This window comes from Haliaeetus albicilla, chromosome 8, assembly GCF_947461875.1.
Source record: "Haliaeetus albicilla chromosome 8, bHalAlb1.1, whole genome shotgun sequence".
Lineage (NCBI taxonomy): Eukaryota > Metazoa > Chordata > Aves > Accipitriformes > Accipitridae > Haliaeetus > Haliaeetus albicilla.
This window is the reverse complement of record NC_091490.1, coordinates 18176931-18202009: the sequence shown is the minus strand read 5'-3', so window position 1 is coordinate 18202009 and position 25079 is coordinate 18176931. Positions and strand designations below refer to the sequence as shown.

Genomic DNA, 25079 nt, shown 5'->3' with positions numbered 1-25079 from the left:
CCCCGGAGCGGTGGCGGCGGGGCAGGCGGGCCCCTCGCTCCGCCCCGGCGGCTCCGCGCCTCCCTTTGTGGGCGGGAGCGCGGCGGCCGGTGGAGGCGGCGCCGGCGCGGTGAGTTGTGGCGGCGCGGGGCGGGGGTGGAGGATCTGCCCTCGCGGCCTCTCTCTGCCGAGGGCCTGCGGGGAAGCGGCCCCGGGGCGGGCTGGGCCTCGCCGGCCCCCAGCCCGAGCTGGGGGTGGCGGGTGGCCGCGTTTGTTGGCCCTCAGAGCGGCCGGGACCCAGTGCCGGCGGCCCGGTGAACGTGGAGTGCTAACGTGTTAGGGGCGTCCCGTGGCCGGCCACCTCCCCTTTGCTGGAATGCGGGGCCCGTCGGTGAGGGCGGGGGTTTGCTAGTGCCCGGCTGTTTCTGGCCTTTCAAACCTTGTGCTGCAAACGCGGAGTGCCTCAGGTTGAAAATACGCGTGGGTAGAGAGCGTCAGTGAAAGCATAAGTGCGATATAAAGTGGCTAAATGGCAAGGCTGCTGTATGCGGGGAAAAAAGTGAGGAAAAATCCCCCACAACCTCATCCCTCTCCTCATTCCATATCGTAGAATTTATGTCTCCACGCTCAGTTAATGTTCACTACTACAACAAACCCTTCACATACAGCAGTTTTTAAATCCAGTGCCCTTAATAAGAATACCCAACTTCCCAGAGTCCAGCAATTTTAGCAGCAGTTCTCCTGCCTTGACATGTCATTTATTACTTTTAGATGGTAGGGAAAAAAAAAAGTTTTGGAGAGGCCTCAGTAAGATGGTACCCTTCCTTTCTCTAAAGCTTTCATCCTCTAGGCACATGCGAAGAGACGGTCGTTCAAAGGCTTCACAAAGTTTGGCTGAAGTGTAACATTTTCCAGGTTTGCATATCCAACAAATATTAAACACAACACAAATATGACAGGGATTACATTTACATTATTGTGGTGGCTGATGGTCTTGCAGTGTTTCTAGTAATGTTTGTTGCTGAGACTGCACAGTAAAATGAGACTACTTGTTACATGGGAAAAATAGAGCAGCTTAAGGGGTCTGACCACAGCTCTTTCAAGCTGAAAGGCATTGTTTTTATAGAGGTGGCATAACTGAAGCTCAAAAATGAAGGGACAGCAGCATTTGGCCTTTAGTTTCACAGGGAAAAAAAATCAATTAATTACAAACACGTAACAGTTCATAAAATGCTCTGGTGGTACAGCAGCATCTGAGGTCAGGGTACTGTATGACCAGGAGGCTGGGCAGCTGTGAAGGGAGCACAAGACCTTGCAACTCAGAGGTTGTGTCTGTGCTAGAGTGTTTATAAAGCACAGCATGAGCTAAATGATTGATAGTACACAGATATATTAATAGAGTTCCCATGACAGAGTCTAACTCGATCTTCCAGTCTAGTTTAAGTCACCAAATCTAAGTTTAAACCAGATTAGCAACCAGAATGTGTCTTCCTCCCAGCCCCACTAAAAAACATTTGTTGTGTTGAGCATTCTGGTAGCCTTCCTTGCTTCTCACTCTAAAAAAATAAGAAGCTGCAGGAGTAGTCATTCATTATCCTTTTTTCCCTAACGTGCTCATTTTCCTGTTTTCTCTATGAGTATGCAAGCCTGAATTCCAGGAGGACTGACTATGACTTAAAGCATGAATGCTTCAGAGCACTGAAAATTAGAATGGGATGGAAAGTATTCCTAAACAGATACGACTTGGCCAAAAAGCCAGTGCCTAGCTCCAAGATTGAAAAAAGAGACATTAATAAGACTAAGAAAGAAAAAATTAGTACCTTTTCATTCCCCCACAAAGACCAGTGCATTTTCTGTGTTTGAAAGTCGAAACAGGGTTTGCAGTACCTCTGTAGCCGCCTAGCACTGTGTAACTTCCCTGAGCTGGAAGACACTTTCTATCTGGATGAGAAAAACTTACCTTAGGACATTATAAAGCATCTCATGGATGTCTTATACATACTTGGTCATTGCCAAAAAACCATACAGAGGTAATAGTTAAGTGTGTGCTCATCCTAAAAGTAACAGTAAATTATTCTTTTGAGCCTGTGATATGCATTAACATGTCATATATGATTATAGTGGGAATGTGTGTGTCTGGAAAAAAAAAAAAAGAGTAGGTCTTGCTTTTTTTTGAGATCAGTGTGGGAGACTATCTGGTTATATTGAGGTGTTTGCCTTTACTTCCTAGAGTAGTTTAAATGGAAGTATTCAGTGTTGCAGAAGAGACAAGAAATATTTTTAGAGAGAAAAAAAGTCATAAAAGTATTTTATAGGAGGCTTTTCCATTTAATGGCCAGTAGTCTTGTCTCTGAGTGCTCATGAGTCTGAACAAATGGTGTTCAGCATTTGCTGGAAGAGTGTCAACAGAGATTGAAATGTAGTGGGACAAATGTTACATGCTAGTGCCTTGACTTTACTTGCTGAGGCTGTTCAGCAAAGTATTGCTTCCATTATGTTCCTCATAAAGTTTTAAGAATTTCTGCATTTCTGTGGTATTAAAGGTGGATATCATTTTTTACTTCAGGTATTTCAGGTACTTGCAGAGATTGACCATGCCACAGTGATACAGGTCTACTGCTCCTCACGTTATTTTGTAGCTTTGTATGATTGCCTTGTGTCAAATAATGGCTTGTCAAATACCACACTGTCTTATACTGCAGCATGGCACTAATGGTAGAAATATTTAGAGCTGTTAATAATTTTTCTTACAAAAGTTGCACATTAGTGTTGCATGTAAGGTTTGCAGGCTTTTTATTTAATTTTACTACTCCTCAATACAAAATTAAACAGGTAAATATATGTGTGTTTGCAAGTGTTCACAGTGTGCTGCAAGGGTAATCCTGCCTCTGGTCTGACCCTGGGAGAATAGCACTATTGTTATAGTCACATTTTAAGATAGTCAGTATGTTACATAAGTAGGTTTTGTATGCATGCACAAGGAGAGAAATAGAGGCCCTCACAATCTTTTTATTTCATACAGTTATTGTCAAAGATTATGTCAAATATTCTAAGTGTTATTAAAAGTAACTTAAAATGTACTTACAGGTCTTTTTAAACATTTATTTCTCTTGTGTCTTTTAGAATATCTGCTGACTAGTGTCAAAGATTTAATTGCTGTTTACTTTTCCTAGTCCTCAGCCCAGCAGAGTTGAGGAAATTGTCAGTGTTTTTCCTCGTAAAGGACGCATCAATGAATTGTATACTTGCATATTGCTAAATGCAATGGGATTATGTGGGTATTATTGAGGGTCTAACCGAGTTAGCTACAACTCAGTACTGTGTGAGAAGGACCCTAATTTCAGAACTGAGACTGGCATAAGAGAAAGGCAAAATCAACATACTTTTAAAACTTAACTCATTCAGTGAGGCATCCTTAAAAGGGAGTATTGGTTGACCTTTTCTATTCGTTTACATCGGAAGTGTAAAGAACACTTTCTTGTTGAACTAAATCCATTCTTCTTAATGAAAAAATCATATTTTACTTTGATATTGAATTACCTTCTCTACTTCTGTCTGCAAGGCTTGCATGGTATTTTTTTAACAGGCAATGGCATTCCTTTGTTTCTAATAGAAATAGTATAGTTTTTTCTTTCTTTTTTTTTTTCTTCCACTTTTCAGGTAGCAAAGTCTGGGGGAAGAGTAAACTATGGAAAACAAAGTTAATTATACTGCTGTGGCTACTGTATTTCTGATATAGGTCTATGGGTTACATGTTTTTCTCTTACACATTCTAGTCATTTTGACAATGTCATCCAATGTATATGTTTAAAAATACATTCTGGAAGTAGTTGCCTGAAGTACCAGCTCTTCTTTTTTTATAGTTATTGATTAACAGGGCACATTTTCTCTAGTTAGCGAATGATCTGTTACTCTGCACAGAATGCCTTTTCCAGCTGTCTGTTTTCTGCTGTGGTAGGTATTTGATGTTTGCCAAACACTGTGGCAAAACTTAGTATAGTTACATAAAGTGCAGGCCTGCCTCTCCAGTGTGACCGGTGATCTTAATTATCTCAGTTTCACAGTACCTGATTTGAAACACTTGAAAATGGAGACCAGTTTTAAAGCTGTGTGACTTTTTAAAATTTGGGCTCTTTTTCTATTTTGTCTAAATTGGCAATTGTAATAGCAATTTTTACTACACAAACACATCTTCATAACAATTTTACCAGATACTTTGAACATTGAATTGCATTTAGTCTTAATTGTCATTCAAGGAAAAGAAGATCAGTGCTGTCAAATAGAGGAAACCTTCCTTCTGGATGACATTCAGAAACATTTTGCAGCCCTGTCAGTTAAAAAGTTTCATCCTCTATGCTTACAAATGTGATAAGGTAATAATTTACTAGAACTTATTCCAAAGAAACAAAATTACTGAAGGGAAGAGAAGGGGATCTTATCTTTTAAAATTGCTTAGTGATGTGTAGAAACTCATTCCTGCAATCTGTAAGTTTTTTTCAGGTCACTTACTTATTATGCAGGCATGCTTTTTGCTTCACGAAACTTCTGTTGCCTTGGCATTAGAACATACCAGCTACGAACAGATTTGCTTTCCAGATCCATTAAACTTTCAGCCTCTGCAGTAAGTATTCTTTCAGCTTCATAGACAAAACTATTTAATGCAATATTTTAGAGACACGCTAATTTTGCAGTGTTGCCAATATATATGCATTATTTGTGTTTTCTTTATTTCTTGTTACATTGATCCAAACATTTACTATCAAGAACAAAATAAGATATTTGAATCAGTCAAATATTTAACCACATTAGCATAACAGAATTTGGCAATTATTGCTTTGTGTATCCTTTTCAGTCTTTAAAGTTACATCTAGCACATATCAGGCCAGAAGGATTGCTTAGTTGTTAGGGCACTAGAGCTTGAGATACAGGAGACAGGTTCAATCCCAGCTTTATCACAGACTTTTGGTAAGACAATTAATTTCTTTGTATCTCAGTTTTCCTTTAATGAAATGAGAGTAGCGGTGCTTCTTGATGCTGCAATAACAAGGGGTATATAAGTATCTCAAACTTAACTTTATACAGAATCTTCTCAATTTCCCAGCTTAACTGCTTATGAGATTTTGAAACTTCATTTTAAGTCTTCCAGTTTTGTTGAGAGGAAACAGAGCTTTGCAAACATGGTAGGTGGTTGGAGGTCACACTCTGCCTTGCATATAGAACACTGGAATGTAAATTGTGTTCCCAGGTCAGAACAGTAGTTCATCTAGTCAGCAACTTCGGTCAATCAAGGCACATGTCAGGTCCTTCAAAACAGATGTTCAAACCATTATACTGGACAGTTGTAGCATATTTTGCCCATATGAGCAGTTTACGTTAGCATGCAAGCCGCTTTGAAGGTCAGCTTTGCCTGAGTCAGTTTTCATATGCTGTAAGTATTTGTATTCTGTTTAATGGAGTTGGATATTCTCACTAAATGTGCTGAAATCTAATCCTGTTTTTTTTTTAATTTTTTTAAGAGCTTGGCTTTAGTTTTAGCTTTTGACATTGAATTCTACAATTTAGTTATGCACCATGTAGAAGTATTTGCTTCTATCATTATTAAACATATTGCCATTCAATGTAATCACAAGTTTCTTTATATTAGGAAGAAAGATAAATACAAGCAGCACCTGACTTTCTATCAGGTGCTTTCCCTGATAGAAAGTGTTAGGGAAGGCAGGAGGTCAGAGCTAGAACTTGATGAGGACATACCTCTCTTGCTTAACACCGATCTTAAACTCATGGAAATCCTAGCCCTGCACATAGTAATGGCTTGAAGATTATCAACTGATGACATAACTGGGCTAAAAGAAAAAAGAGTCTTAAGAATTCTCATGACATTCTGGAAGAAAGAATGCTACTTAAAGTATAATTTTAAAATGCCAGTTAATTGGTTGGCTTTCTCAAAGTAATAAGGTGGACCTGAACCCCACTGTAAGCTGAATCTGTGGAAACCTGAAAACTAATGCAGGTCCAGCTATTCTCTTTTAAAAATAGTTTCAAGGCACAAGAAAAAATAAATAGGAAGACTTGAATCATTAAATATTTAAACTTAAAATAGTATGAGAGCTGTAAGGTGAAGGCTTATTTTAGTTGTCAATACATTTTTAGCTAGGGAAGGTTACATAATGCAGTTAAGATTTACATTATAGTTAATTATAAAAGTCCTGCAGTTGATAAGCCTTTAGTTTTTAGCAAATTGAAACAATTTCAAGAAGAGCTGGTCAAAGGAACAAATTTACCCATGGCAGCGTTCAGAAGTCACATTATTAACTGCAAAGATTCAAGGTGAGACTTCTTACTCCTTGCCGTACAAGAAATACTCTAGCATGTGAAAAAAGATGTGTGTGTGTGTCTCAATCTAAGAAACCCGTGTTACTTGTATTTATATAATACAGCCAAACATTAATCATATTTATCAAGACATACACTGTAAAATTGGATTAATCTTCTAAACCATATGTGTGTTTTTAAATAGATGCAGTACAGATTACCTGGTCAGAACTCCCTCTTAACCCCCTTTGTTCTATGTCAAGAAGTACAACTTCACCTGTCTAGTTATCTTAATGGTTTTCTTCCTCAGAACAAATAAAAGGTGTCCTGTGCTTGATTCCTCTGATGTTTGTGTCTCACAGATGAGGTCAGAATCAGATCTGTAAAGACATATGAGCAGAGAAGTATCTGTTTAATTTTATACCTTCCCATTCTTCACATCATTATGTATATGGTAGCTTCATAACTGTGAAGCTTCATTACTGTGAACAGACTGAGTGCAAACATGTGCCTGCATATTTCTACTATGAGTCATTCCCATTGACTCAGAGTTGAAACTTGGAGTCTAATGGTAATGCAGGTATTTTCTTCTCTGAGTATGGTAGCTAGATGATGGGTTTTTAATCTTTCAGACAGTAACAATAGCTAACAGTGGTAAAAGTCACTAAAATCAGTAGTTTGACTCAAAGAAACAGGAGTGGCTGGAGTACTGAGGGACTATGTAATCCCTATGTAATTTTTTTCCAGTATCAAGCTGGTTTACAAAGACAGAAATCTGCTTGCACTTTTTTTGTTTGCACATAGAAATTAATCTCCCTCCCCCAACTTTCCTTTCTCTTTTTAGCTTAAAAATACCACAGCTCTCAATAAGTTTTTATCTGCTTTTATAGAGAGTGCTCACTGAAATTCTGTTCTAAAGCAGTTTTCCAAGACCTTAACTGAAGGTCTGAATATACAGCAAAAACATGTTCTGATGTGGTTTTGCTGTGCTGTAAGTAAATACTTTAAAGTTTTAAAAGTCTGAATGAAAATAGGAAATGTCTTTGCTATTTTCCTCTTACCCATCAATTTAACAAATAAAATTACATTGAAAATGCCTGCTTTCCAAATTGGATTGAGCAGGAATTGGGCTAGAAATAACACAGTATTTAAGTTGTGTATCATAGAAAAGAAGAAGAATGTATGTACCCTATTTTTTTCTTTTTAGGTCATCTTTTAAAGTTATGGAGCTAAATTATGCCCCTGCTCCATCCTTGCTGAAAGTTCAGTGGCTTTAGATAATGATGAATGTGAATTTAGGACATTTTTGTGTATTTTCTTGTTAGTCTGAATTCTAGCTATTATAGAAACTTTAATGAAAGAACATGTCTATAATTTTGTGTAACTAGTGAATTCAGCTGGCAATGGTATATTTGAGAAAGCATGAAGGAGGGTTTGTCATGCAGAATCCAACAATATAGTACGTTGTCTTTCTTAACAAAACCCTTCTGTCTGTCTATTTTGGTCTTGCAGACAATGGCCTTCAGACACAAGAACACAAGACGAATTGAAGGCCTTGATAGCAACGTGTGGTAAGTAAAAAGAAAATACCTGCAAATTTCAGAAAATGTCTTTGGCTCATATATTTTCTTTCCAAATTGATAATTACTGCCAATAAGAACATACATAGCACTTGTTATCTCTGCTGAAATATATTTGGCACCTGCTTAGAAGCAGTGAACCAAATTCTATTAAAGGTGTGAATTAATTCTTATTTTTGAGCTTTAAATATTAGGCTTTAGCTTCTCTTCATCTAGTAAACCACGTAAGACAAGTATAACTCTTGGGCATGGTAGTATATCTGGCTTTCAAATGTAAATGTTAATTTTGCTGAGTAATGTATTTTAGTTACACTTGATTTGTGTTTACCGAATGAGTCAGATTTCTTTTTAAAGCCATTATACTCGTCTATAATTTAGCTCATTATTTTTAATACACTTTTTTTCTAGGTATTAAATTGGTCTTAAAGCAATATTGCCATCAATGGTAAAGATGAGATTTTGTTAGCTGGTGAAAACACTATTTTGGGCTTACATTAGTTGTATGTATATATGTGTGTATATGTATACACAAGGTGTTTTGTTCATCCAGTCTCAAACTCATTTTTAGCAATTTGTATTCATTTTTGACAGAACTGTAATGCTATGTGGGTTCTTTTGGTTTTGTTTTGTGTTGTTTTGTTTTGTTTTGTTTTGGTTTTTTTTAAATCTTGTTAACATTTGGGTAGGGAGGAAAGGGTAAAATGCAAAGCTTACCTGTGAAGGGAGGAAAAAAATTATTCAAGAATCCTAACATTTGTATCTGGCAGGCTACTAGGAACAGTTAATGAACAGCCTGAAACAGTCTGTTGCCTAAAATTACAAAGAAAAATTTACAGCACTCTGAGGTGACTGGATAGTTTAAATGACACCTTCACTTGACAGAATCTAGCCTTTAAATCATTTAATGTGCGTGTTCTAGTTGGGTCTACTTCATTTTGCAGAGAGGGTAGTGTTGAATTTCTGCCCATATCCAGAGTTACTGTCTGTTTGTGCGTGTGCACGTCTGAGCACAGTTCTGCTGGCAAAAAAGTTATTCTGTGGATGCAGAAAGTCAACCTTTTATTGGGTTCCCTCTGACTTCTGTGGTTACTTACCATTGTCCCAGCCCCCAGCTCTCTGTGTGAGCACTCTACTTAAACCTGTTTCCACTGCTGTGAATTTGGCAAAGTGAATCACTTTTTTTTTGCCTTTTAATGCTGATGAAGGAAAAGTTAGTTTTATCTAGTATGTTAACTTTAAGATTCTTTTTTTCCTTTAGGGTTGAATTTACAAAAGTGGCAGCAGATCCCTCAATTGTTAATCTTGGTCAAGGCCTTCCTGATATATCCCCTCCCAGCTATGTTAAAGAAGAGCTGGCAAAGGCAGCAGCAGTTGACAGACTGAACCAGTACACACGAGGCTTTGTAAGTACTGTGGAACTTGAGGGCCCGAGTTCAGTGGAGAACATTCCACAGGGAAAACAAATTGACTTTGCTTTAAATTGGTTTTATCTGTAGGTCATACTGTTATGTCCCAAGTTAAGTTGATGTAGTAGCCTTATCTGTTACTAATGAACATCCTCTGTGTAGGCTTCTTCAAGGCAGAATCCTTCAGCAGGAGCAAAATGGTAGAGCACATCTTGAATAGACTGTCTTTGAAGAGTCAATTCACAGTTTAAAGAGTGTAAATTATACACTTAGCTCTGATTTTGGTCAGCGTAAACATGAATCAGATAGGATAATGGTAGAATGAGAAAGAAATACTTTATACCACTTGAGAGAGCACATCTAGGATCAAGAAAAGATTCACCTATAACATATAGTAGATTTCAGCAGAGATTAGGAAGTGATGAAAACAGTAAGTTTTTGCCCCTGGAAGATAGTCACTACCCATTCTGTAAGTTGGCTTGTAGAGTTTATGTTTTGAGCTGGGTGTGAGTGTGTGGCATTTATCATTGTCCAAGGCAGGACATTTAAGTGGACTATTACTGTTTTAGTATGACCGCTTCCTTGTTGGTTTGTCTTTCTTTTATTTTGTGGTAAAGATAAACCATATTGCCCAACTGAGAATCATGTGTTAGGATTGCTACAAGACCCTAAGGAGTCTGTCTAATGTTTTTCTAAATGACTATGTTATGCAAGAGTGATAGAAAAACATTGTATAGACAGGTAGGCCAGCAACTGTGTTGGTAGTTGCTGCATCATTGTGTATATATTCCAACATAACTTTTTGCCTATTCTCTGAGAATCTGCATGCATTAAACTGATGGGGAGCAGCAGTGGCTGGCAGCTCCCCAGAGCACAAGCTAGCACAGCGAGGAGGGTGGAGACCGCATCAGCCAGGGCCCACTCCCACAGTACCTGAGCAAGGCAGGCCCAGAGATGGTGGCTGAGGTAAGCTCAGGTCACCAGGCAAGCTTGTGGTGGTGAGGTGGACCTGATGTCAAGCCAGGAAGTCAATCCACAGGTCAGGCCCGGCAATGCTAACCATGGTCAGACACAACCCAGTTATCACTGGGCAGGTCCAGGGTGACGTAGCAGGTCTAAGGTCAAGCCACAAAATCAGTCCACAAGTAGGGGCTAGGTTCAACAGGGTCTATGGCCAGGTACAGGCATGGCCGAAACTGAGTTGCAGACCAGCAATCCTACTGCATAGCACCTATGTGGAGCCCCTGGACCAGGGGCGCAGCTCTGGGTAGAGGCCCCAGGTGAGGCTGGTCGGGGCCATTAAGGTCTATTAGGGCACTCAGGACCCTGGCAAGAACAGAAAGAAAAAAAAAAAAATCCCCAGTGACTGTATCTCAGTCCATCCGTCTGGGTAATTTTGTTTAATCAGGTTTAGCTATGTGCAAAGAATCTCTGCAAGTGTGAGATAGAGAGAGATAAAAACTCTCTATATAAACTTGAAAGTATAAAGCAATTCTTTTGTGTTAGAAACACGCACAAAAGATGGCTGGGATTTAGTGAACTTCTGGGCTAAGCATTAGTATGTTCATCACCCACAATAAGGTACCTGAAAAGTCTTTGCTCACCAGGCAGACAAGGTTTTGGAGGAGCCTTGGCACAGGGGGAAAGGTTGCAGAGAGAATGGGCTACAGTCTACCTTCTGACAAATACTCACGGACTGATTCTCTAAAACGATTTGCAAATCAAGCATAAAGATAATTTTTCCAATGCATGCAATTATTCAATATTTACTTCTGTCATTTGGTTCTTTATTTCCAAATAGTTTGATAATTCCCATGATAATTATGAATGTTTGCAGATATATTATACTGTGGATAGTAATTAAAGAGGAATTTTTACCAATATTCCCATATTCAGCCTTTGCACTTCCTCTACAAACTTCTGCACTTCTGTGGTTTTTGAGCAGAAGTATTTGTGGTAGCAAATATGGGAGGGTTGAGTATGAATGATGCACACCCATATAATAATTGAGACATTGTCTCAGCTTTCTGTGTGCTTGGACCTCTCATTGACTGCAGGGCTATGGCCTGTAGAGTGGCCTAATGTGACTTGCAGCATTCCTGTGTAGCTGACACACTCATGGCAAGAAATGGCTGTCATTTGAATCAACAATGACTTGTAAGCCTTAATTTATGGTAATGTTTTTGTTTACAGAACGGTTCATGATTTTATGCCTTGAGTGTGGAGGTACAATGTTCAATATTGTAGAGAAGGATTTTTGTTATATAGCTGTGTTTTCTCAAGGAGCTGTTTTCTATTTCTACCAAGTATCCAAAAAGAAGAAAGACTTTCACAGCAGGAAACCTGTAGTCTTCCTGAGTAAACAGAATTGTGCCTTCTTATTTCCATATTATATATGATCTTTGTTGCATGTTTGTTTTCTTGTTCTTTGCACATTTTGAGAAGAGTATGTTAACCGCCATGTTCCTGTAGGGGACACAAATGGTGAATGGTTCTCTGAGATTTGGGATATGACTATATAAATCATCATTCTGATCACAAGTGCTGTTTATCAGCACTGTAAACAGATTCCCCTTGCACCAAATAATTTTAGTTGAACGATAAGGAAGGAAACAGAAGGAGCTTCAGACAGAAATATGGGCAGGTGGGAAAGAGACTCTAAAGGAGGTGAGGATGAATTGGTGTCAGAGTATTCCCTTCTCTCCTCCTGTCTCGTGTCCTAGCTCTCCTATAGGCTACCTGGAGCTAGCCTGAGATGTGATAAGAAGATAGAAATTAAAAAGCATCAGATATACAAAAAGAATTTCCTAGTAGATACAAATAAGTTGAAACCACTTTTCTTCCCTAATGTGCTACCTGTTAACAGCCATTAACACTGAGGGCTCATCTTGTATTTTTCTATTTCACAATGTATTATTTTGATATATGTGGAAAAAACCCAAACATAGGCTTTGTACATTGTCAGGAACACACCAATCAGTTGCATGTTTGCTTTGAACAGGGACATCTGCCGCTAGTGAAAGCCTTGTCTCAAGTGTATGAGAGAGTTTGTGGAAGAAAGATTGATCCTCTCACAGATATCCTGGTGACCGTGGGAGCTTATGGATCTCTCTTTAGTACAATACAGGCATTAATTGAAGAGGGAGATGAAGTAAGTTTTTATTTGAAATATTCATGCATACTCACTGAAATGAGAATTTGCCTGTTTTTTATTTGTCCGTTTTTAAAGATAAGTTAACGTTGGGACTTCTTTCTGATCTTCCTTAATTTGATTTGTTACAGTTGCACATCTGACTTGGTTTCAGAAGCTGTGATTAGGAGACTATCCTTTGGATATCTTCCTATCATTCACCAACTTACAAACCCCTTTTTTTCACACTTACAGTACCTGTAGCAGTTTCTTTATCACTATTACTGTTAGGTGACACAATGCACACTGATTTCTTATTTGAGAAAACTTGTGGGCTGTTGTGTGCAACAGAAGACTAAGGGTGGCGCAAAGTGTTGATGGTGTTTGAGTAACCATTATCAAGATCTGTTTTGGGCTGTTGCATGGTAGCAGCATAGGTAGCAGAAAAGTCCTTTAAAGAAAGGATTGTTAGTTTACTGTGCTAGCTGTGATGATTCATCCCTTCACTACTGATGTCTGCCTTTTTGACAGTGATACTAAAAGTAATTTTGGGGGGATATTTTTATCTGTAGTGGACAAGAACTTTTTGTGTTGTCATGCATTTTGCTTTCAGTGTTTTGTTGGTTTCGCTTGTATAATGTATTCTTATCTGTATCTTTTCTTCCTTTTCTGTTGGGGTTTGTTTGTTTGTTTGTTTTCCTATTATCTAGCCTCTATGCAATTTTCCTTGAATTTGTCCTCTTTTTCTACTTGAAAATTTTCTTCTGATAAAATTTGAAGACTTAAGCCGTTTTTCTGAGATTTCTAGATACTTGGAAATCCTGGACAGAATTAGGGCAGCTGTGCTGTGGTTCGACAATTTGCTGTTGCTATCTCCCATCTTTGCATCTTTGCCTTGCACCTTCAAATCTGTGTGCAGGAGACAAACATTCCTAATATTATATCTTAATAGTTGTAATGTGTAACTATAGAAGAAGAGCCTGTGTGGGTTGTCAAAAATGAGTAGTGCTTATCACACTTAGACTGTTGTTGCAGTATGTGACTGTTGCATTGTTATATGATGCTCTAAAAGGAGGAATATTCTGCAATGTTAGATCAGGATGGAGTGCCAGAAACATTATCAAATTATACCACTAAAGTAAATCTGGAAATATGATAGTATCATGCATGGTAAATTCTGTTTCTGATACTGATGATTGTAATTTCAGGTAATAATAATAGAGCCATTTTATGACTGTTATGAACCAATGGTAAAGATGGCGGGTGCAAAGCCTGTTTTTATCCCACTGAGATATGTGAGTAGCTTTTTAAAAATTATTTGTCATATAAAGTGTCTCATCCATATTCAGTACAATTTGATGAACATCTTCTACGTGATGCTTTTCTGTATAGTTTTTCATAATATCCAATTATATAAAAATTAGATAGATTGCTATAGTGTAAGTCTGAGGCAATGATAATCCAAAGCAGATAGAATATTTTATTAGTGTTGTAGAAGGTGGGACAATGTTTCTCGTTTACTTTAATTTGTGCATTCTGAAAGCTGATAAAAATTACTTTTTCAGAAGTCATCAGAGAATGTTTTCAGTGCAAAATAAGGGAAGGAGGATCACATTTCAGTGCAATTTCTGTATCTGCTGGTTTTCAAAAGATTTGTTTTGTGATCCTTTCAGCAGCTCCTACAATGACAGAATATAATTTCTTTTCCAAAATCTGCTTACTAAATAAGGAGCGATTATGCAGTAGACATATTTGCTATACATATGAGAATTACTGTTTCCTTTATTGGTAAAAAGGAATAAATTTGGTATGGGTGAATTTTCAAATTGGTACAGCTGGCATTATGCTGGCAGCTTGCAAGGATTATTCTGGATGCAAAGTATTGATCCTGTTACCATTGCCTTGGGTGCCTGGCAGCCTTTCATGGGGAGGGCTTAGGGGCTCTTTAGGCAGGACTGTTGCATGAACACCATGAAATCAGAACAACGCGGAGGGACAAAACCTCCAGGACTGCAGTGGGAGCTGGTGAGACTGTTCCTCTGGGTGCCCTCCTTCTAGGGACATTTTGAATGATGGGGTTCCTCCAAATATTTTCTGTTTCACACCCTTGTTTTTGGTCTGGCCCTCTCCCAGTAATCTGCAGGTGTCAGAAAGCTAGTGAGGCCATGCTCTTTGTTCTCTGTAGCAACTGGCCCAAACTTCTGTTGTTCTTGTGTAATACCACAGCAACTCCAGAGCCTCAGTGGTGCAGATTTTTTACTGTTTGGCTGTTTTCATATCGACAAGGAGGAGGAAAAGACCTTGAATCGCTCTCCTGTGGTGCTCAATCTTTCCAGCCAAGCATGCACACACTTGTTCTAGTGTCTGGGAAGGCTATAAACTCTCCTGTCATGTGACTGCACTTCCTGAATTACACACTGTTACAATCAGCATGTGTGTAACCAGATCCTGGAAAGGAGTTCTGGGGAGGCTTTCAGACAGACAGTAGCCAAGAGAGGACAGCCACTGTCATAATAACTTACCTTGCTCTTAGCCACCCTGCCTGTTCCTAGAAGTGCCTTCTCCCAGGAGAGCAGAACAGATTGGATAGGTTGTCAAGTATGGTTATGAAAGTGTCTGAGGATGGTAAGTTGGACATCTCTGTTTAGGCTGTAATATGTTGTATTCAAGTAATGCATAAATTTATTGTTGGGGGGTTTTTTGTATTTTGTTGGTTTTTTTTTTAGAAAAATTATGGAAACTCTCCCTCTAGTGCTGATTGGGTCTTAGATCCTGCTGAACTTGCAAATAAATTTAATTCCAAAACAAAAGCAATTATTCTGAATACCCCGCACAACCCCATAGGCAAGGTAAGAGTCCTGCTTTAACATTACCGTAATTTCAGAGTATGCCTTAAATACTATGATTAATGCATTGTCCCTACTTTCTTGTATCCCAGGTGTTTACCAGAGAAGAGCTCCAAGTCATAGCTGATCTCTGTATTAAACATGATACCCTGTGCATCAGTGATGAGGTGTATGAATGGCTGGTGTATAAAGGAAAGAAACACATTAAAATAGGTACTGATTTTTTGTGGCATCTCAGAAGTGGTTGTGGAAAGATGTAAACGTTCCTCTCGGAGATAATGGTTGCTGGAAGGAGCTCAAACTTCAAGCTTTGACTATTATACAATATTTAGACTCTAAGGAAGAGAGCCCCTCCCTTTTCTGAAAAATATTTTGAAGAATAATTTCCAGATAGGATTTCCAAAAGCCCTTAAGTGACTTTGGAGCAGATATCCATAGAAACCAGTGGGACTGATGTTCATAAATTAGTTATGATCATCTGAATATCCCATCCTTATTCAGTTACTTTGTTGGCCATGACAAGTATAACTGCTGTTCCTGTATGTATATTGGACTGTGCTTTGCTGAAGAGCTAATAGAAGGAACAGGGATTAAAACTTCCTTCTCAAAGCATCATAGAGATAATCAGTGAGGGAAATGCATAATGAGGAACACAATTATTTTTGCTCCACTACCTGTAAAAAGAAAAAAAAAAGAGCATAAAGGTTAGTGTGGAGATAGTGCATGAACACTGTCCCTCCAAAGTGCAGAGACAGTGTTAAATAATGGACATTCAATTCAATGAAGTAAGTCACTGCACAGGCAGTGTGAAAGCATGCTAAAGTCTTCAGGCAGTATGGCTACAGGGGTAAAGCACCATTACAAGAACAAACCAGAAAACCAAATATGATGTTATGTCCCTGTACCTCTGTTTTATTTCTTAATCCAAGTTTCACTGAAGTTAGCGGAACCCTCCCACTGTCTCAGAACAAGTGAATCTAGTGCAAGTTACTGAACTCCTTCTGCAATCCTATAATTCTACAGCTAAGCATTTATGTAAAAGTTTCTAATGTGGTGGTCTTGTTTTGGATCTGCTGACGTGTTTGAGCTAGCTAAAGTCCAAAATTTCCTTCTTATATGTACAGAGGTTTTGTTTCTAATGGTGGCAACTTGCACGAACTTTCTGTTATGAGGTACTTATTGTCATAATGAAGGCACATATTGGTCATATGCAACAGAGGCATCTAGTTGAGATTAAACAGTGAAATCAAGAGACAAATATAACTTAGACTTAGCATTTTTCCTGGCTTTACCACTGGTTGAATGTTGAATAACTTTGCTTCTGTGCTTCAATTCCATATATGTAGAGTGGCAATAAGAGAACCTTTCCATTAGTGGGGGCTACATCATTGTAAAAACTTAATCTTATAAATAATAAAAAGGAAATTTTATCTAAATAACCTTGCAATACTTATTAGCTCAGCTACACAGTTGCTGATCATACAGCTGCAGTACATTGATTGTATTGGCCATGCATAGGCCATGAGTCTGTTTTGAAAGTGGCCTAATTTCATGGCTGTTGTGGTGCCTTAATAGTGATACCTCCTCAAAGACCTTCAAACATGGGAGAAGGGGAACATCACACATTGGTGTGACAGTAATCCAAGTCAGTTTATCCTAACAAGGTACTTACAGTAACTGATCATGTGTGGCTTATCATGACTCAGTTGCAAAGTAAAGTGAGTTAAATTAAAGCTTTCTTTATGGGCTTAGCAGGTGGTTCATGCAAATAGCTGTCCTCAGAACCAAAACCTCTGTGGGTGGTGTAAGGTAATCAATTTTCCTTTGCGATGGCAGCAGGTCTGAACACTCATGTTGTCAGTTACACTTTGTCTTTGTGGACAGGTGGTGAATTCTTAAGGCATAGTAACTCTGGTTTTTGTTAGTATCAGTATTGTCATTTTAATGCTTCAAACCAAAATATTTCCAGTTGAACAAAAGGCATTCTGTAGTTTAGCATAAAATGTAAAAATACCTTGCAATGATAATGCAAGTTAAAGCCTGGACAGTTAGTCAGCTAAGTTTAGGTACATATTCTCTAACAGATCCCATGATACCATCTTTAACTTTAGTGTTAAAATGACTATAAAATCTTCAAGGTAACACTGTAACCAGTAACATTATTTTAGTAAAAGAAACAAGATCTGCTCTTTTTAACTTAAGTTTCTTAGATTTTTTTTTTTAAGTCTACAAAAGATATTACAAGAAAAAAAGAATATGTTATTTCACTATTTAAAAAGTCTTGTGTTTCTATATTAACATCTACATATTCCATCAAATGCAGTGACACTTTTTTTTGTGAGAGATGCAAAATGGATATTGCAGCAATTTACACGTCCTGATGGTAGTTTCTTAATACAATTCAACAGGGATTGCTAGCCACAGATCATAAAATTAGTACAGTCTTTGTGCTGCCACTGAAGCAGTTTTCTGTAGTGTAGAGCACTTCATCATGTTTCTCATCATTATCTGACTTCCGTAAAACCGTGGACCGCCTCTAAGTAATGATTAGGGTTGCACTGGCAGATTTAGAGATTGCATCTCATAACTGAGGATTCTGAACAAGCCTCTCAACAAGCTGAGTGCCATCCCAGGTAACAGGCTTATTATATGTGTTAGTTTGCAGTTCATTAGTTTTTAAATTGTGGTCAGACTTGGTTATGGTGTCATATAATGATGTTGCCATACGGCACAGAGGAATTTCCTTCTCTATTTAAAACTTGGTGCTTGTAAAAGCAATGTAAAAGCTTCTTCCCCTGTGCCCTTTTGCTGCTGCTATTGTTTGAAATGCTGTTACATTCCATCTCCAAGGTCGAATTCCTGTGACTGTGGCAAAACAGTCTCACTAGAGGGCATTAGCTTTGAAATTCAATTCTTTTTGCAGTCTGAGAGCGCTAGTTTGGTTGCCTTTAGGAAGTGATCTATACTCTTGACCTAGCTAGCTAGAAGATGCATCTGTTCAAACTGCCTTTTTGTTTTCAAGGTCACAGAGCAGTTAAGTGAATATGGGTGGGCTAATAGGAATATGAGTTTCTTTCCTGCTGTTTTGTTTCTCGTCTTGGCAAGTGTGCTCAAAAAAATACATGTTTTCAAATAACTGCAAAGACTTACACCATGTCTAATGCAGATAACTGCTGCAAAAACTTCCTTATGAAATTCAGTGGTTTTATTTGGAAAATCTTTGTTTGTTGGTCTCCCTAGAGAGGGGATTTAACAATTGACAGATTCATTGGTAGTGGTTCTAGTGTACAAATAAGGTGGAGCTGGATGCTGTTGACCACTGCAATTGCAGTAGTAGTATGACCTTGTCTAACTTTGTCTCAGACTTACATGTGTCTTGATTTATCTGTTTATGTTGAGAATTAATTAAGTTTAAGAGTCCAAATAGAGCTCCCCTGAAGCAGTGTACAGAAAAAAAATTTACAAACTATAGGAAGAGACCTTTGCTCTGTCATCTCCTTGGAAAGGAAACAAAGGATTTTGGTCTCCTACCAGATATAAATACAGAAACAGAGATAGACCTCTGTGCATCCCTTAATCCTTGCAGACATCCTTAGCTAGCTGCTATTGTCAGTCAGTCCCAGGCCTGTTCAATTTATATAACAAAACATTATTTATTTACTTAGTCCACTAGTTTTCTGATTCTTAACGGTGTTTGGTTCTGGCTTAGAAGTCTTAGTAATTCTTTTCTTTTTCTGATGTCTAGCCCAGCCAGTTACACTGAACTGGGCAATTCTATTAAAATGGCTTGCAGTGCCTGAGTTAATGTTGTATATGGTGCTATTATCAGGCACCAGAAATAATGCTGTCTTGAGATGAATGGGTAGTCACTTCTTAGATCATATCTTTCTTATGAATATGCATTTTAGCTGAGGATAACTAACATGTAGTTTTCACAAACTGTGCCTCTCTCTGCCTGTTCTTTCTCCTTTCATTAGACCTTACCTTCTTTTCATGCCAAAAGGCATTGGCCCATATATCTGTTCTCATTTCTTACAATTGCTATAATTTTAGAATATTCTTATTGCTTGCTTAATATGCTGCAATGATGTATCAACATACAGCTCTGAGCTATGGGCAGTACAGTTTTTCTAACTACGTGGAATTATGTGAGTGCACCTGTACCCAATTAATTTTATTTTCTATACAGCTACGTTGCCAGGTATGTGGGAAAGAACAATAACTATAGGAAGTGCTGGAAAAACATACAGTGTAACTGGCTGGAAGGTAAGAAGAATCAATATAAAAGAGTTCAGTTATATAAATAACAGAATGCATTTATTACACTAAAAAAGCCTCTGTTTTTATGACCTGTCTTTTGAAAGCTTCTGGCAAACCTGTGTGTTTCCAAAACATGAAGATAGCATTCAATTGGAGCAATTACCTATCTTGAACACCCATGTTTTAATTCTTGTCTCTTGATTAATATGCTCTTGTGAGAAAACAATACTAAAAAAATAAACACAGTATGATTTGTTCAAAGCCAGTCAAGATTCTTGAAGGAAAACATGTATACCATATTTTAACTCTCCAGTTTTGTGGTGATATTTTCAGATTGTGATAATGGTATGTTTTGGAATGGCTTATTTCTGTAAAATATTTAATGATAATATTTTTCTTGATGTTAAAATGCATATCAGAAAGTAAACAAAAATATTTAACCATTTGGCAACTAAATTCCTTCTTCTTCACCACCTGTGTTCAAACTGAACCATGACATATATGATTCAGTAGTGAACTTTTGTTTTATGCTTAAACCACCTTTGACACAGGAGCTTATGAGATGGAAAGAGTCTAAAACAATTAGGAATAGCATTCCTAATAAATGCTCAGTTTGTTTTCTAACCCTTGTTATATGAAGAGTTGAAAGTCTGCTCAGTACCCTATGAGAGATAGGGATAAATGAAACTATAACTGATGTCTCAAATCTAGACTTTTTTTAATGGCATCATTCAGCAACCTTTGTGTAAACCAACTCTTTTCTTAATTCTTTATCAAAACAAATTCACTACCAATTCTTAAAACAGAAAAACTTGAGATATTGACTAACAGCTAATTTTAATTCTTTGTTAATTTTTAGTACCACTGCTATAAGTATAACATATGCATGCTTTCTTCCCTTAGCTTGGTTGGTCTATTGGCCCTGAGAACCTGATTAAGCATTTGCAAGTTGTCCACCAAAATACACTGTATACTTGCTCAACTCCATTACAGGTAGGTATAGATGGGGCAGAGGAGGTTATTTTCTGGTGTAACAAAACTGTAGGCCTCACTGTAATAAAACAGTAGTCACAACAATGAATTTTTAGTTGTCAAAATATATATTCTGGGGTGCAAGAAGAGGAGACAAATTTGATCATCTCACCACATATTTAAAAAAAAAAAAATCACAATCTTGCAGATTCTTTCTTCTTTCACCTACAAACTGCTGCTTCTTGCATAAAACATGACAATCTTAGTTTCCTAGCAAATACAAATAAAAGTTGTTGCAATAAGGTCTTGTTTTGCTAAGCGTTATCTCTGTCTACTAGTTTCTAGTATTCTGTGATACATTATTATCAGTAATTTAAACTTAGCTTCAATTCAGATTGTAAACCTTTGTGTCAAGGACTATGACTTCTGTATATGACTAGTGCCTAGCAAATAATTGGGTGCTTTGGGTGTTGCCACAGCACAAAGTAACAAACAAATTACACACTTGGACATAGCTTGTGTAATTTGTGTATGCTGATTTGCTTAATAAGGGCCAGAATCGAAGAAAAATCCACGTGATTTCAGTAGGAAGTATGTGTGTCTGTGAATTTACGGAGTGTCCATGAGTACTTTGAAAATTGCTTATGTTTCTAGGAGGCTTTGGCACAAGCATTTTGGATAGACTATAAACGCATGGATGACCCAGACTGCTATTTTTACTCACTGTCTCGAGAGCTGGAAAGCAAGCGTGATCGGATGGCTCAGCTACTTCAAGAAAGTGGACTAAAGCCTGTCATTCCAGATGGAGGATACTTTATGATTGTCGATGTTTCTACATTAAGTTAGTATAAAGTTTATTAAAAAGGGTGTCGAAAGCAAATATAGTTAATCTGAAAATGCAACTTTCATTTTAAACTATTTTCTCATTTCCTGTTCGCGTAACGTTGTCAGAAGTACTAACTGGCACTGAAATTTTGTCTTTGACCTTAGCCTGGGAGGTAGATTTTATAAGCTTCAGCAAAGCCTTTGTTTGTGATCCTAACTACTGTCCGTGTTTTACAAAGCTTTGACAAGGTTTTAAGGAGGATAAAAGAGGTGGATAAAAATTTCTATTTTCAAAAGGTCTATGATGATGAAAAAGTTTGAGAGCCAAGCACCCAGTTTAATATCCTGAGTTCATACCATTTGTACTTTCCCCTTTCTGTTTTTTTTTGTTTGTTTTTCTTATTCCGAAGTCATACCCTGAAGGCTTTTTGAGGCATTCTGATTTCCAAACACTGTAAAATGCTACCCAAATTTACAAAGCCTTTTGGAAATTCAGGTTGTGGTAACTTTGGAGGAAGAATTCCCACAGGGGAGCATTTTCTAGTTCCACATTTTTTACTACCTGGTCCTAATGACGCTTGTCATTCACACAGAAATGTTTAAACACAGCTGGACCTCGCAGTGCCACCATGTTTCAGAAAGTTTTAGATACCCCGGTTTCACAGATTAGAAAACTGCAGTTGCAGTGTTTATTACTGTCCATGCAATAAATATACTCTTCAGTACCCTTCATTGCCCTGATCTCTCAATAACCCAGACTTGAGGACTTCTTGGAGTACTGCATGGCTTTCTTCCAAGCTACATGTCTGAATTTGCTTTGAATGGAGAGCAAGTGCTCAGGTCAGAATGGAAAGGTTCAATCTGTTGCTGTATTTTCATCGTTACAGTATAATTTTTAAATTACATTTAAAAATAAAAGCATACGTCTTTATTATGAAGTATTAACTATAATGAAGTGCTGTTAATGAATGCCTTCCCAATGGAGTCTAGGAAATCTTATAACACGTTTGTTTTAAATTTAATTGTTTTAGATGTGGATCTCTCTGATGTAGATGAGAAACAACCTTATGATTATAAATTTGTCAAATGGATGATAACATCTAAGGTAAGGTGTCTTAGTCATACTCTAGGTTTAGAAAGGCTTTTCTATTGAAAGCAAGAGCAGTGCAACCGTATTTATTAAGTAATGTATTAGAAATATTCCATTCAAAATATTACTTGGTGTTTATAGTAACTACTGATAATGATGTGGCTAAAATATTGCTAAATATGGTGAAAATGTACCTTGTAGGTTTGCGTTATGTCCCAGCACTTTTCTTTCAGTATACTTAAATGCTAGTTGTACAAAAGTACCTTTGAAAAGTACCTAAGTAATTTGAATTTACTTAAGTCTAGCTAGCGCATACAAAACTGAATCTTGTCTTTCCCTCACATGTTGGGAGGGAGAGTTCTGGAAATGGAATAGTAAAATCATCATGCTCAAAACATATTGTTTTTTTACATATATAAAATAAGCAAATAATATTTCTGTTTTATGTTTCAGAAGCTGTCAGCAATTCCTCTTTCAGCATTCTGTGGTCCTGAGACAAAAAGGCAGTTTGAAAAATATATACGTTTTTGCTTCATTAAGGTAAATTTGTGTCCTGGGAAGACTTAAGACTCCTAAAAATCAATGCAGTACAGAAATCTGCGAAAGACTGATTGTTACATTTTGCCCAGAATCTCCTGAGTTGGATGGTTTTAGGAACAGAAAGTTAGCTTGGTGTAAAATTCAGCACAAAGTAGGTTCAGCTGTCTTTTTGCTGAGGGGCTTTAAGCCATAAATGTGGTGGCACGGCTAAGGGCAACTAGCAGGAAACAACTGGGTGGGTAGGCCTTTTTTAGCTTACTTGATTGATTTTTAAAAACATACTTGACCAGTGGGGGCAGTGAAAATGAATGACACAGGTACCACTATCAATTAAGGTGAATTCTGTAATCCAGAACAGAGAATAATTGTACAGCAGAGTGGTATACCCCATGCCTATTCAGTTTCCAACAACAAAACCAGTGACCAGGTCACCTTCAAGTTTAGCTCACTTGCCTGAAAATACATAGGGTTTCACATGAGCTCCAATTACAAAAGAAAAAAAGGAAGTTACCTTACATGTTTTTGTGAACTGGCTGACTTTTGCCATTTTGTGAGCACCTCCTTTTCACATATTTTTCCTCCTGTTGAATCTGTTCTTGAAAGAACTGAAAGACTTTGGGGACAGATACATACACTTTTGATAAACTCGCAGCCCTAAGATGTTTCCCAGTTGTTCTGTAACAGAGTCAGCATAATGGAACATGTGCAACTCAACTGTTCTAGTATAAAGATGGGAGCCTTAGCTTGAACCAGTAATGAAGGGGAGTTTCTGCTTGTGTTACTTAGCTCTTTTGATGAGGTATAAAGACTATGATACAAACTAAGCCAGTTAACAACCAGGATGAAACTTGCTGGTTGTAAATGTGGCTTTCCCAGGATAAACAGCACTAATCATGTCAAGTTAAAGACTATTTGTATGACTTACCAGGTTGTAGCCAAGCCATACAGCTGGCCAGTGGATAGATTACCCATATTTAGAGGGATTATGTTTAAGTAGTTCACAGCATAACTTGGTTGCATGGAGATTTAAAAATCCCAACTGTACACATAAAGATTAGGGAACTATGCTAGCATGTCTCTGAGTATAAAGCTGCCAAGTACATCACTTCATAAATGCCAGGCATTTATATAAGAAGTATTGCTTTCATTAGATTTTATAGTATGAATGCTGAGAAAATGTTATATTTTAAATATATCTAATAAATATTTGCAAGGGATCAGCATTGAATTCTTTGTGTAGTCTGGATCTGTAGCTATAACTGTTAATGAAAAGCTGACTGACAGGTATTTACAGGATGCAAGTGAAACTGCCAAATATTGATTTGGGATGATACAATCATGACTGCTGCTCTCTTTTCAAGAACTCCATACTTGCAGTAATAGTGATATTCCTTGTTTTGCAGAAAGACAGCACGCTAGATGCAGCTGAAGTGATCTTGAAGAACTGGAATAAACAGACAGCCTGATTTTTCTTATTAACTCTTCCATCGAGTATAATTATCTAATAGTAGGGTTTTTTTAATTGCAAATTTAAGAACAAATTACTTAATACAGTACAGAGTTAATATGGCATTGTAAATAACTTTGTGCTGCCACCTGCTGAGGAGTCAAAATGATGATTTACTGAAATATGTATAATGCAACTCAGAAGTTATTTTCAGTCTTTTCAAAATCATTTATGTTTTTCCTAAAAAAAAATAATCTATGGGATTCACTTGTTTTAGTGAAAGACAAAAATTTGTAGGACTCTGTGTAAAATAAATAGACGATATAGGAATTTTAAAACTTACAAGAAAGAAGTGGGAGATGTTTTTGGTATGAGGTAGAATAGGAACTAGGGGTGAGACTTACACATTGTGGTTTGTGAAACCCAATAGCCTGCAGTGGAGGAAAATTAAGATATGCCTCATATTAGATAATTGTAGTGCCTTTCTACATACATACCTACCTGCCCTGTCCATGCACAAATTGCATCAGTTTACATAAAGTGATTGAGTTAAATCAATACAGTGTTTTTACTATAGGCAAGACTGAAAAGTGCTAAGTTGCATAATTACTATTTTATTTTCCCACAATAGTCATGTGTGCTGTTCTGAAGGTATTCAGTCCTCAATAAAATTATAAAAGTGGCATCTAGAA

General features: G+C 37.6%; 1 protein-coding gene across 8 annotated transcripts; it reads left to right on the top strand.

The window, feature by feature from the left end:
- The first annotated feature begins 7 nt into the window (after positions 1-7).
- Positions 8-25079, top strand: KYAT3 (kynurenine aminotransferase 3). Of its 8 annotated transcripts, XM_069789164.1 has the most exons (15): positions 8-109; positions 2546-2590; positions 4480-4600; positions 7804-7862; positions 9130-9274; positions 12279-12428; positions 13616-13702; positions 15134-15256; positions 15346-15466; positions 19443-19519; positions 20417-20506; positions 21140-21326; positions 22342-22415; positions 22854-22940; positions 24344-25079. In XM_069789164.1, exons 3-15 carry the CDS (start codon positions 4502-4504, stop codon positions 24404-24406), a joined length of 1362 nt encoding a protein of 453 aa, XP_069645265.1. In that variant the 5' UTR covers positions 8-109; positions 2546-2590; positions 4480-4501; the 3' UTR covers positions 24407-25079. The 8 variants fall into 8 exon arrangements, with proteins under 8 accessions (XP_069645265.1, XP_069645269.1, XP_069645264.1 ...); XM_069789168.1 differs by lacking the exon at positions 2546-2590 and having other exon boundaries at positions 14-109; XM_069789163.1 differs by lacking the exon at positions 2546-2590 and having other exon boundaries at positions 83-109; positions 4470-4600.

Bases quoted from the DNA above. Each gene is read 5' to 3' on its own strand.
- KYAT3 (XM_069789160.1), top strand. From the start codon at position 4,333: ATGCTTACAAATGTGATAAG. The intron at 7,863-9,129 runs GTAAGTAAAAAG...TTTTTCCTTTAG, and splicing joins GGCCTTGATAGCAACGTGTG to GGTTGAATTTACAAAAGTGG. The intron at 19,520-20,416 runs GTAAGAAGAATC...TTCTTCCCTTAG, and splicing joins ACAGTGTAACTGGCTGGAAG to CTTGGTTGGTCTATTGGCCC.